The sequence below is a fragment of the Dipodomys merriami genome, unplaced genomic scaffold (genome assembly GCF_024711535.1).
Source record: "Dipodomys merriami isolate MVZ:Mamm:240054 unplaced genomic scaffold, mDipMer1.0.p SCAF_15, whole genome shotgun sequence".
NCBI lineage: Eukaryota > Metazoa > Chordata > Mammalia > Rodentia > Heteromyidae > Dipodomys > Dipodomys merriami.
Genome location: NW_027202826.1, coordinates 5281447 through 5295091, shown reverse-complemented (window position 1 = coordinate 5295091; position 13645 = coordinate 5281447). Strand labels below are relative to the sequence as shown.

Genomic DNA, 13645 nt, shown 5'->3' with positions numbered 1-13645 from the left:
GTGCAGCAGCGGTAGCCATCGACAAGATGTTCTTCTCTCCTTCCACACTTTCTCTCTCTGCCTCCTCCTCTTTCCTCTCTGTCTCACCATCCTCTTCCCCTTCCCTTCATACCTCATTCCTCCCCCCTCTCTCTGTCTCTCTGTCTCTGTCTGTCTCTGTCTCTCTCTCCCCCTCCCTCTTTCTAAATTAGGTAGTGTTCCAAGGGCTCAAAAGGATGTGATACAATTCAGAGGGATGACTTTTAGCCCCAGGCTACACATCTGACTTAAGACTAGATATGCCCAGGCACTCAGAGGTCCAGTTAGTCTCCCCAGGTGACTGAGGTGACTCGAGGTCTCCGCTCATGTCCCTCCTCTGTCTAAGTGTCTTCCCTATTGCTTGTGGCCCAGAGTAGATAAGTCAAAATCAAATAAAACCCCATCTACGTGACATGATAGACAGCCTTCTTTATAAAAACAGTCCTATTCTTTGGAATGTGTTTAAATTTAGATACTTCTTTGCAATCTCTTATAAAAGCATTAAGATACACTCTCCGGAACTACCTCTTTTGAAAAGTCTCTTCTGAGAGGGACAGGGTGATGTGGTTGCTCTCAAGCAGATGCCCATATTTCCACTGTAGCACTCATTACCTTGTATGCTAGTGTATTTTACACTTGGCTTGTCCACGAGACACTGAAGATCCAAAGAGTAGAAAGGGGATGTACCCAATGGCAAATCCAACGGTTGCCACTTGGCTTGTGTCCACTGAAATTAGGGATGAAGCTGTGTGTCAGAAAAGCAATTACAATATACAAACTAAGTATCATAATGCCAGTAAATAGAAGCTTAAATGTAAGCGTTCTATAACTGCATATATATATATATATATATATATATATATGTATACTAGATTAAATAGGTTTCCTGTGAAACTCTGACTTCATAATAATCTAAATAGCTTTGATCTTTCAGTATATCTAAATCAGGAGCTCTACAAATGATGCAAGTATTCCATATTGGAAGATACTACAACTGTACTCATACCAGCATTACATAACGTGAAAGAAAGTTCACTTTTCTTGGTTCTTCCTCTCCCTCTCTCTCCCCTTCAAATACATGCACAGAATATGGCAAACTAGTCCATAAATGCCTTTGAGTTTTTTTTTAATTTAATTTTATTTTATTTGTGAACATACTGTACAGAGGAGTTACAATTACATGGGCAGGATAATGCGTACATTTCTTACCAAGCATTGCAGCCTCCTCCTTTGTTTACCCTTCACATCCCTTCCCAGCCTCCCCCCTCCCCCCAATCCCAATCCTTCTCCTTCCCCCCCCCCCCCCCGCACCGACGTTGTAAAGCTCGTTTTGGACATGACAACTTGTACTTCTCATTGTTGCAACAGGTCCACCTGTATCCTTAAACAACTGGTTTTTCCCCATCTCCTCCACAAGTTATACTGACATCAAATATAGTGAAAGCAGGGGTTATACTGTGGGGGAGGGACATACAAAGCAACAAAGAGATAATCTTATAAATGCGTTAGAAACACATGCATGAAAGAAAAAAACATTAAAATACACATCTAAGGGTTCATTTTCCTGACATCACATTATCTGACCTTTTCCGCTTGACTCATACATATACTACATATTACAAATAAGGGAAACCATGGGACCTATGTTTCTTTGGGCCTGGCTTACTTCACTTAATATAATTTTTTCCAAGTTGCCTTTGAGTTTTTTCACATTCATGGCTTTGGAATAAGATCATCTTGTACATTTATTCATATTTGTAAGGAATGATAAAAATTGATATAAATTTTAATTTAATGGGCCATGTTTTAGTTGTCAATATTATTCATACTTTGTACATCATTAATTATAAATTGACACAAATAATCCAAATCAAATATTTTGTACAATTCTGTGTATGCAGATTCTTATCTGTCTCTGTCATTTTATTCTTTATTTGTAAATTCAACTTATGTCTTTGGAAAGTGTTATTTGTCAGTCACAGTTTTAAAATAATGTATATGCTCACGCATACATGTAGGTGTGTTACATACAAATGGATATTTACTATAGAGATCACTACCTATAGTCATATCTGTCTATTATCTACCTGTCTAGATACAGAAATAGAGAGAGAAAATGTGTGTTTATATGCAACATATACATAGTCAACACACACACACACACACACACACACACACACACACACACACACACACACACACACACACACACACAACACTATGGTCCACAGCAACCACAGCATCTGATAATATAGTGAGCCAGCTGATGGCTCTCAGATAATGAGATGAACGATCCAATGGGCCCCAAGAACCTTATTGCAGCTACTTAGCTATAGCCAGTGAGTGCTCTCAGGCAATTCTGAGTTCAGGGTGCTCTATAAACTAGCATAGTTTCTCTGGTGGGATCTCTCCTGTCATCTGTTTTGGGGTCTGATGAACAATTTGGAGTCCTGAGGATTGACAAAATGCGCGAGAAGTAGTGTGGGGTCTGCCATAAACCAAGAACTGAAGAAGGAGGGTTAAGCTGGAAGTGCAAAGGCATTATTTTCTTTAAACCATGATTTGTGACTGTTTTTCAAGAAAATGGAAGCTGTGTTAAGGATGAATGAGCCATTAGGAAGGCTTTGAGTGTCGTTTGGGGTAGGAATCGTTTCTTTCTGAGATCCTTGACCTGGTGCTCTCAGGAGCCCCACAACTCTTGGGGACTTTGTTAAAATGACCCTTGAATTCTTGATCCATCAAGTGCTTCTGGGGTGCTGCTTCCCTAGCCCCTGTACCCCCTGCTCATACTAAGACCAGTGTTGCTTGCACATTGCATTTAGCTGGCTTGTCTTATTTGCATTTCAAATGAACTCATGTTCCATTGAAGTTTTGAGTTTACTCTGGTCCTTATCTTTTTCTTTTTTGAAGTGAGAAAGACAATTGTGATTTTTATTTCCGTTTGAAGCATCCTCTTTTCTCTTGAGAGAACTAGACTCTCGTTCTACATTAGCCTTGGAAAATCAGAAGACAGGTTGGGGCATGTGTATTTGAATAGGTGCCCCCAGGGTAGCTCTAACAACTGTTTAGGATCCAGACTTCCCAGTCCGTTGGAAATCCATGTTTACTTATTGTCCTAGGAGAGGATTTTTTTTTTACCTAGAATGATTATATGAAAGGCTTCCCAGGTGGCTGATTGTTTGACATTTACTCCTCCCCCAAATCAAAATTACTTTTCAAATGAATGCAGATGCTGAGGACTTATTCTTCAGTCCAGAATTTTCCTGTGAGGGGGACAGATATGTGGGTTTTGGAGTTCATTTGGGGAATACTTGTTAAGCCTGCATGGGATTACGTCCTCTATCCGAAGGCTGTCATTGGATGGTCGTTTTAGAAGAGATGAAAGGTGATTGGCCTAAATGCTAGAGATCTATGTATTCAACAAGGATGTGATGTATGAGAATCCTAAGCAGCCCAGTCTTCTTAGGAAAATCAGGAAGTTTGAAGACCATAAAAGGGCAGTTTTATTGTGCTGGCATGGGTGCTGACAGAGCCAGCGCCTTTGTTAATGATCAACCATAAGAGTCTGAATTGACAGGATAGGAAGAGAATCGAAGTCTACCACCTGTATGAAGCTTCTGCTCTCCTTTCTACTAAAATCCTATAGAAGATGTTTGTTTTCTTTTCCATAGGTTCGAACCAGTGTCCAACCTGAGCACAAGGATCCCCCACCAGAAGTTGGGGTAAGAATTTTGTCTTTAAAAAGAAAATAGGCACCCACATTGCTCTTTGAAGTTCGTTTGGATGGTGTCTGGCTTCCTGACTCCTTGATCGCTGACAAATACAACTGAGTTAAATTAGCAGGCACCGTCACAGTCATGCTGAAGGCTGGCTTTGAGTCTTGATTCTCATATCTCAGCCTCCTGAGTAGTCAGGATTATAGATGTGAGGCCCTGGTTGCCCACTTCCAAGCTGTTTTTTAATGAATTAGTTAAGTTGCTACCAATTGTGTTCTTAGATCTTTTGAAATGTATTCATAGTTAAGATGTAATTCTATAGTAAATGACTACCTTAAAGAACTTGTTGATTTGGTGAGGATTATTTATCAACTTCTAATACAATTCCTTCCGTTTTTCTCCTTTCTGGTATCTTTTATTTAATGCTAATAGTCTTTATATTCTTTTTCCCTTATTATGGGATGGAAAACCATGAAAACTCATATCTGTTATGTCTAAGAGTGAAGAAAGTATACCTAGAAAAGGCCTATCTGATAAGTTATATGTGTAGACACTGTATATCAGACTTATGATATCCACTTTGGCTCTTCAAAGCATATATCTCATATATATATATAGATAGAATAGAGAGAGGGGGGAAGAGAGGGGGGGAGAATTTTATAGGAATATGTCACGCAATGCTGATATATTTATTTAACTTTTAAACTATCAGTAACTAATAGAAATAGAATATACCACAAAGGGCATGCTTCATAAGTAATTATAAATTTTCTAGTAGCCATGTTTGTAAAGAATAAATTAAAATTATAGGGCTGAGAAGTTGGCTCAGTGATAGAGAGCTTGCCTTGCATGCATGAGGCCCTGGGTTCAATTCCTCAGCACCACATAAGCAAAAAAAAGAAAAAAGCCGGAAGTGGCGCTGTGGCTCAAGTGGTAGAGCGCTAGCCTTGAGCTGAAGAGCTGAGGGACAACGCCCAGGCCCAGAGTTTAGGCCCCACGACCGGACCCAAAAAATAAATAAATAAATAAAATTATATTATGATTAAAATTATATTAACCAGTTTACTAAAAGGATAATTATTTTTAAAAACAGAATGTATTTTTCTTCTTATCTGTTTTTAAATTGTATTTGTATTATCTTTCAGTACTTGTATTAAGGGCTTACATGAGTACAATGCATCTTGATCAATATCACCCCTTTCTTTAAGTTACTTTTAATATATTTTATTTAACATAAGATATTTTCATCTGAAAATGCAATCAATACAAAATTATATGCTGTATCACATGTTCCTTTATTTGTGCTAAGTCTTCTAAATTCAGTGGGTATTTATACTTGGAGAATATCTCCACTGAAGTAGTCCCATTTTAGGGGTTAAGGCTAAATCATTTTTCCTTCTGGTAGCCTGGCTCTGGATAGGAGTTGGAAATATTGTGGGAGGAGCTTGCAAATTATAGTATGTAGAAGGCCTCCACCTAAGTCAATGCCTTGTGAGATCAATGTGAGCACTGGAGGGACTCTGTGACTTGGGTCTAGTCCTTGATGAGGTTGACGGGATAGGGTGATTATTCGTATACTCCCTGGAGAGCGAGTCCAGAAATAGGGTTCCCTGGCTGTTATTCAGAGAGCGAGTCCAGAAATAGGGAGAGACGACACACTCGCTTTCTGGCTGTTGCTCTGCACTGGGTGATTGAAATCATGTATCAGTGCTTATCTGCTTTGGGGTCTGTGCACCAGTACGATATTCTGAGTGTTGGATTGTCATGACCGGGGAAAAAAAAGAGGCCAGAGCCTTGTTTGGAGTGGACAGGGAGCGTGTCAGAAGGAGAGAAAGAATTGCCACCCACCCTGTGAGTGAGGCACAGGCAGAGAGGCTAGAGGTTCTGAGTCAGCCTCTCTGCTTGTTAATAGTTCTGTGCCTATGTGAAAACTAGTTTCCTCTCATGGGCTCCAGCTCCTTCCCCGGCACCCATGTGATGCCCTAACAAGCCACAACATCCTGTAGACACTCCACAAATCTGAGTTTGCAGAAATGCTTTCTCAGTAATCACTAAGGATCTTAAGTTTTATATCTTGCTTTTTTTTTTTTTTTTATCTAGAATGCCTTCCTAACTATATTTTCTCTGAGTCTAATTTTTTATTTCTACTCATGTATTTTTCTTTCTGCATTGCAGACCTTTTTTTCCTAGATATTTTCCTCTTCTTTTGGGTCAACGTCTGCATTTTGCGGGGAATTTAAGTTGGACAGAAGACACTTGTAAAGCATCTTCCGTGGGGTGTACTATCTCAATTACGTTGCATCCTAAGACTGATTATCTCTTTCCTGTTATTTTTGGGGAGTGTACTAAGTGCTTTTTCTAGGCTTCTTGATTTCTCGATAAAGTTATCATGAGAATATAGTCCCAGAGTTGGGGTAACTTGTACAGGACCACAGACCGTTGGGAATGCCAAGGAAATGAGAGCTTCAATGCTGGCCAGTCAATAACGCGGCAAGAGTCAGGAAAATCTCCCAGATTATCACTTGTGGGTAGAATAACTAATTCAGGGCCATACTTTAAACTTCTGAGCTCTAACTTCAATGAAGCTTTGTGTTTTATGTCTTTATTCTTCCCCTGATAGAAACAGCATCAAAGTAGACACAGGAAAGGCTGTCCCTTTAATTATATTTGAAACATAATATTTTTTAAAGTTTCTCTTAAAATCCATGATTACAACCACAGGGGGAGCCAAGACAAAAATAGCTCTGGGTTGCAATTCTCCTCCATTAGCAATAAGTACCATTTTTTTCCCCTCTCTGGGAACTCAGAGCTGAGAAACAAAGAAGATTCCATTCTTTTACAGTTGTCAGCCTTTTGTCAGCCAAGGGCCATACAGATATTTATAGCCTTTGTAAGTCATATCGTGCTGTCAATAGAAGAGCTGGAGGCGTGGCTCAGGTGTATTGCACCAGCCTAGCAAGCACAAGGCCGTGAGTTCAAACCCCCAGTACAGACAGACAGCCCTGCCGACAGAGCATGAGTGGCACATGTGTGTGCTTTTGTGCACCCAGTGGTGTGTGGGCCTTAGTTGGCCCAGTGGTCAGACACGCCACACTCCTGATGGATGATTTGTTTTCTAACTGGAGGGTTTGGGGAGGGTTCCAGTGTTCTTGATATTAATGTGAAGCAAACCCAACTGCCCAGGGAAAGGTGTAGACAGTTTTCTTGCTGGGTGTTGTCGTGTGAAACTGATCTATTGTGAGAATGTGGAGCTGCTGTTCCTGTGTTTAGCCTGGAACCCCCAATACCATTATTTTACTTTTAGAATAACTAGGCGAATGCCTGCGTCCAGCACTGCCTCTGACTTGACAGTGTTTCATAGTGAGGCTCATATGATCTCAGATCACAGTTACCATGACTGGTTTTCTCAGCTGGATTGGGTCGGAAGGCCAGGGTATGCATACACACTGTCCATGTGGGGCTGGCAGCGGCGGTGACAGCGTTGGTGACAGTGGTCCTGGTCCCTTCCCCCTCTGTGCTCTCCCTGGGCAGATGGAAAGGCCAAGGCCCAGCTTCCTGGGGAGCCCCTGGCCCGGTGGATGGGACACGCGTTCGGAGGCTCTGGCCATCAGTTTTGCTCACAGCTAGCGGTGCCATATGGCCCGTCTGGAGCTTGTCTATTTATAGCCCTCCCACCCGGCCTTGCTGAGCGGGAGGAGTTTGGCTGAAAAGGGCTACCTCAAAACGGCGACACATGCAGGCTCCTCATCCCTACCTAGAAAACGCCAAAACAGATTTAGAAATAGAAAATAATTAGGAATTGGAGGGCCTCATAAAATGTATGTTATTTGTTATTTTTGTAATGATTCAGGATTTATTCAATTTGAATTTCTTTTTATAAGTTTTTTTTGTTGTGAAAATACTGTACAGAGGGGTTACAGTTACATGAGCAAGGTAATGAGTACATTTCTTACCAAGCATTGTGGCCTCCTCTTTTGTTTTTCCCCTACCATCCCTTCCCTCCCACCTCCTCAACTACACTCATCCCTCTCCCCTACTGTAAAGATCGTTATTCAACATAGTGTCTTGTACATCTCCTTGTTGCAATGCATCAACCTGTATCCCTATTTAAACATTTTGTTTTTTCTCTTTCCCTCCCCAAATTAGACTTACATCAAATACAGTGAAAACAGGGGTTATACCATGGGGGAGGAACATACAAAGCAACAAAATAATCACATGGTACCTTATAAATATGTTAGGAACAATAGCAAGAAGAAAAAAAACCACTTGTGTCCCTATCTTGGGGTTCATTTCGCTTAACTTCATCTCATCTGGTCATATGTACATAGCTTTTGACCTTTTCTACTTGTCCCAGACATTATTGCAAATAAGGGAAACCATGGGACTTAAGTTTCTTTGGGCCTGGCTTACTTCACTTAATATTACTTTTTCCAAGTCTTTTCATTTCCTAACAAATGGGGCCATGTCATTCTTTCTTTTATTGTTGTTGTTCAGGGGGTTTGAACTCAGGGTACTATCCATGAGCTCATTGTCTCAAGGCTAGTGCTCTACCACTTTCAGTCACAGCATCACCTTCAGTTTTCTGGTGGTTAATTGGAGATAAGAATCTCACAGACTTTCTTGTCTGGGCTGGCTTTGCACCAGGATCTTCAGATCTCTGCTTCCTGAGTAGCTATGATTACAGGCATGAGTCACCAGCACCTGTCTAGCAGCATAAAATTTATAATGTGTTAAGAGTTTTTGAGTACAGTGAAAGAGAAGCAGGAATTTAAATTAAAACCTTTGATTATCAGTGAAAGAGAAAGGAAATGATGCATCTATAAATGACAAAATGCTGGAAGTATACTATAATAGGAAGTGGAAAGACTTGGGAAAAATTATACTAAGTAAAATAAGCCAGACCTAAAGAAAGATAGGCTGCATGGTTTCTCTGATTTGTATTAACTAGAATGTGCTATAAATCTACAAGTAAACCCAATGGACAGTAAAAGACAAATAATTACACCTGGACATGATTACTGCAAACTAAACATTCACAAGTGAGAATAAAAGGAGGATATTCTTAGGAAAGGATCTCAAGGCTCAGTAGCTATGTTCAGATGATCATATAAAATGATACTTATTGAAATGAGCTCCAAGAAATGGCAGAGGTTTTTTTTTATTATACTGTTTGTGATTCTTTTTCCCTTTCTTTTCTTCTTTCCTTTTTTCTTTGATTTATTCCCTTCTTTACTGTTTTTATTTCTGTACTCTTTGTCTTGTGTTTAAGTTTATCTGGTTTAGGAAGGGGAAAAGGAAACATAGAAATGGTGGGACCAGGGGTGAACCGATTCAACAGTGAAAGCCACTAGACACTATGTTGGAAATGAACTATACAATCTGGAGGGAGGGTAGTCAACCGGGGAAAAACAGAGAGAAGGAGGGAGGGGTGACCCTGTTCAAAAGGAAATGTAGTGATTACCTGAACCATGTAATTATAACCCCTCTGTACATCACCTTTACAATAAACATTTCAAAAAATAGTACATAATCTATATACTATAAAATTATTTTGATTTGTTCCCATTTCAGTGGGCTGCAGTGATTTGTAAGTTGCATACAGAGTATTTCTTCTGCATCTGTTAAATATAACTTACTTGAACGCTTTGCTGTGCCATTCATTTATTATTGGGCAGGGAATGTTTTTCACATGCCCGCTCTTGTTCTGGGCAGGAAAGTTTATCAGAAAGTAAAATAAAGCTTATTTTAGATCTCCAAATCACCATTATTTGTGAGGTGTAAACATAAGCAATTAAATATAAAATATTGGATGATGGTAGGGAATGAGGAGGTGATTAACTGGTCTGGTTCCTGAATGTCTGCTTGGCTCTATAGTCCCTTGGTGAGGCCTGTCCATTTCTGCAGGTTTTGTTGGTGAAGCCCTAGCTTACTCGTCTGCCTTGATCCAGTCATCGCCTCACTCCTAGGAACCTCTTCTTTCCCTCATCTTTTTCATCTCGTAAGAGAATCTCAGATTCCCTGAGCTTTATTTAAGTTGGTGTCTGAACTAGCATTTAGTTCCAAACAAATTCATCAGGGTTGCCATTCTTAAATATTAGACACTTCCCATTTAAGAGCTGAATGTGTTCCCAAATGTTTGCATTTTTGCCTTCCTGAAGTAGCTCTTTGAAGGTATGGGCTTGAAAATAGAAATGCATGCAATTTCTGACCTGAGTCCTTGCGTAGCTATGTTTAACAAATGCTATGTTAACAAAGTGTTAAAAACAAAATCCAGTTGTGCTGAGTGCCCATGCAATACTAGCACCTGTCATCCTAGCTACTCAGGAGGCTGAGATCTGAGGATCACAATTCAAAGCCAGCCTGAGCAGGAAGGTCCAGAAGACTCTTATCTCCAATGAAACACCAAAAAAGCCAGAAGTGAAGCTGTGGTTCAGAGTGGCAGAGCTCTCTAACCTTAAGCAAAAGAAGCTCAGAGACAGCATCCAGGACCTGAGTTCAAACCCCAGGTCCAGGAAAAAACAAAGAAAACATGCCATTGCTCTCAGACCCCTTGAATTCAGTTTCTCCCACAAGTGAAGTCTGGCAGTAATCCTATGATGAGAGAAAGTCAGTACAATAACCTTGACTTTTGTAGAATATCACATGCCGAGACAGCAGATGCATAGGTAATGATATGGGATGGATAATGCAAGGGTTTTTTTTTGGACCTTGATCAATATTGTTTATGTTCTTTATATAATAATAGCCAGGAATAGTAAAAAGAGATGGAAGTTCTTATCTTGAGATAGAAAAAAATAACAGTTTTCTTCTTTACATTGACTGCAAGACTAGAAAACATAGGTGCTTTGATACCCAGTATACTAAGTTTAAAAGGCAATTTCAGAAAGGATAACGGAAGAAGCACTTTTACTTGTGTGTATGGGACTGAATTTGTCTCATGCTATTTACTACAGCAACAGCTAAGGAAACAAATTCTTTTGAATGTTTCTGTGATGGAGGAGAAATATAGCCTTTCTATTTATATCTTGTCCAGTGTCCCACATAAAAATAGCTCCAAGTAACAGATTTGCTCATATCTGGAGTATAAACTTGTTGCACTCAGTAATTTGAAGAAGACTCAAAGAACGACAGCATTGGTAAATACTGAAGTTCATCAGCTCTTCTTTCACTATAGTTTTCTTTTGGAGAGAAGCATATGACTAGTGGAAAAGTCCTACCTGGCATCTTTAGCATGTAGTTATTTTCCAGGCTAGGAATCTCTTTGTTTTTGGACAGAAATGGTACACTTATTCACCCTTCTTCCCTCACCCCCCTGAGGTGGATAGATACTATTAATAATTATATTTCTGTCAGTGAAGTATTTATCAGGCTAACAGATTCTGTATGTTATTTGTCTAAAGACTAAGGCTGTGTGATTGGTGTGACAACAAAAATATTAAGGACCTCAGAAGTTAATAGAAGGCATTTTTTCTTTCTGATTTTCAGAGAAGTTTCTTGGGTTCTACCATCTTTCAAGTCGGGGAGTTACTGAAGTCAAAGGAGCAGCTGCTGACCCTGAGTCTGAGGTGAGTCCCTTCGTTGGAGGAGCACTGTTCAAGTGTGGACCCTGTGATGTGCAGGTTTCATTTCAGCGTCAGAGGTCTCCCAGGGGTTAGACGTCAGCTCTCAGATAGCTTGTGACTTTGTGCAACAAGTTATTATGAACTAGCAATAATCCAGGTTCACACCAGGTTCATGGTACAGGTTGGGAAAGGTTATTCGCTATCATTACACTATCATTAAGATGATGAAATTCTTTCAAAAAGGTACACCTAAGTTATGGTGGCATTACCTCATTATATTCGCACCAAAAGTTATTTTTTAAGTCTGTTTGAAATGTGCTTGTTAGAGGCAGTATTGTAGCTTTATCTTAGTAGAGAGTAAACTGGGATTGTTTTCGTTCATTTTGTTGCTATGCTATTCAACCTAAAACACTGAGCATTTAGAAGAGATTCATTAAAATGGACAGTAGATTATAGCTAATTCTGAGTATAAGCACAATAATTTTGATATCAAGGTTGAGATATCAAGATAATAACATTGCTTAGGAAATCGTTGAGTACTTTAATACTAAGAACATTTTAATATTAAGAGTATATTAATACTGAGAACACTTCAGACTACTAAGATGAGTATTAAGGAGGATGAGTATTAAGGAGAATTTTAAAATTCTTTTAAAATTTACAGCATATTTAAAATTTTTATAACTTTTATAATTAAATACACATAAAGAATACCGCCCTAGAGTTCAAGTGGATAAAAAAAATGTTTAGGGCATTATTTGTAAATCTGAAGAGGCTCTTGCTGTGAAGGAACATAGGGGCTCTTTTGGACACTAGAAAGCGTCTTGCTTGACTCTGTCCTCCACAAACAACCTTTGCAACTAGCAATTAATTCATCAAATCTATTTGATTAATTTTCATTGCACTTACTTTGTCATATGACAAGTTTCTATGGTTTATGTTGGACTGTATTCTTCTACATTCTCCTCTTTTTCTCTATATTTCTGCATGGTGATTTGATAGTATTGCATTATTGAACTCATAATAGAGAATTATTGTAATATGCAAGCAGATCAATGAGTGTTGTGGATTCTAATAAGGCTGCTACCTTGTCTGTAACTTCCTTTAGGTCTGAGCTCTTCAACATTTTGTAGTGCTATGGTTTATTTGGGGAAACATAAAAATCTTTATGGTTTGCAGATGTTACTCCCAATACATTTTCTACTGTTATTTTTTCAATTAAAAGTGTCAGATGACCAGCTGAAAAATACTAGCTGTTCATGTCACTGATACCATGCCAAGATACCATCATCCTAGCACATCCGTTGGAACTGACCTTCAGATCCCAGGATGTGTGATAGAAGATATCAAACACAGATCTAACGGAGAACTACTAACGGCTTGCGTGCGTTCTCAAGCATGTGTGACCGCTGTCCCCTTCTTCATCCTGAGTCACCAGCATTAACACCAGAGGCAGGGACCTGTAGGCTAGTCCTCCAAAGAGACCCTGCTGTGGAACGGAAACCAGACACCAGAACATCCTAGTGAAATGAAAATGAGGCAACATAGTAACCTGAGAATGGAAGCCCAAGGGTTGATATTATATTTGGATTAAATAAAAAGGAAATACAAACATTTCACATTGAGTCAAAAGCACTACAGATTTCCACCTTTGATTTCAGCACCCTGATCTGAGGTCATTTGGTCTTGATTGTGTAAAAGGATACAAGTTGAACAATCAAGGATTGTCTTCTTGAAAAACACTAATTTTAGGAGACGGATTTTGAAATGGCTGTGGTGTTATTTGCCCCTTCAGTGCTCGGCTAACGTCCTTCAAGCCAGCCAGATTGTAAATGTATCATAATTTTTTTAAAAAAATTCTTGTACACGGTGTTGCCTTTTATTTCTGATATAATTTACCTTCCTTTTTTTTTTCCTTTGCTCTGTGTCTGAAGTGGTGAATTGTAGGAACACTAGGTCAAGAGTAAAAAAAATAAATTTTGTTTTACTTCTTAGTCATATGTACTAATTATTTCTTTTATTCATTTAATATTCCAGTCATTATTTTTAAACCATAGAATTAAACTAAAAAGCAAGAGGCTGATTGTGGTTACTAGTTGAGGATGGTGAAGTTCCTTATCTGTGTGTTCAGTTCAAGCTTTGCAAATCTGACATTTTGACCTGTGTCTGATGCTCTGTTAGGAACTTTTTTGGCTAGGTAATTCAGACTCCATTGCTCATTTCGTGCAATGCCATGATTTAATGTGCCTACTGTATTATATGTGTTTTTGGGTTCAGAGAGATCTGGAAATCAAGTGCCTTGGAAGTGATTCTTTTTTCCTATAGAAAACCTTAAAAGGCAAGAGA

At 39.2% G+C, this 13645-nt stretch overlaps 1 protein-coding gene across 7 annotated transcripts in view; it reads left to right on the top strand.

The window, feature by feature from the left end:
• Positions 1-13645, top strand: part of Inpp4b (inositol polyphosphate-4-phosphatase type II B) — a 338999-nt gene that overhangs the window by 124898 nt on the left and 200456 nt on the right. For 6 of the 7 annotated variants that reach the window (XM_070022124.1, XM_070022126.1, XM_070022120.1 and 3 more), the window contains 2 exons: positions 3690-3740; positions 11223-11302. In XM_070022124.1, the coding sequence (XP_069878225.1) occupies positions 3690-3740; positions 11223-11302 (131 nt within the window). The remainder of the gene's footprint in view (positions 1-3689; positions 3741-11222; positions 11303-13645) is intronic. The other variant, XM_070022123.1, reaches the window with a different exon arrangement.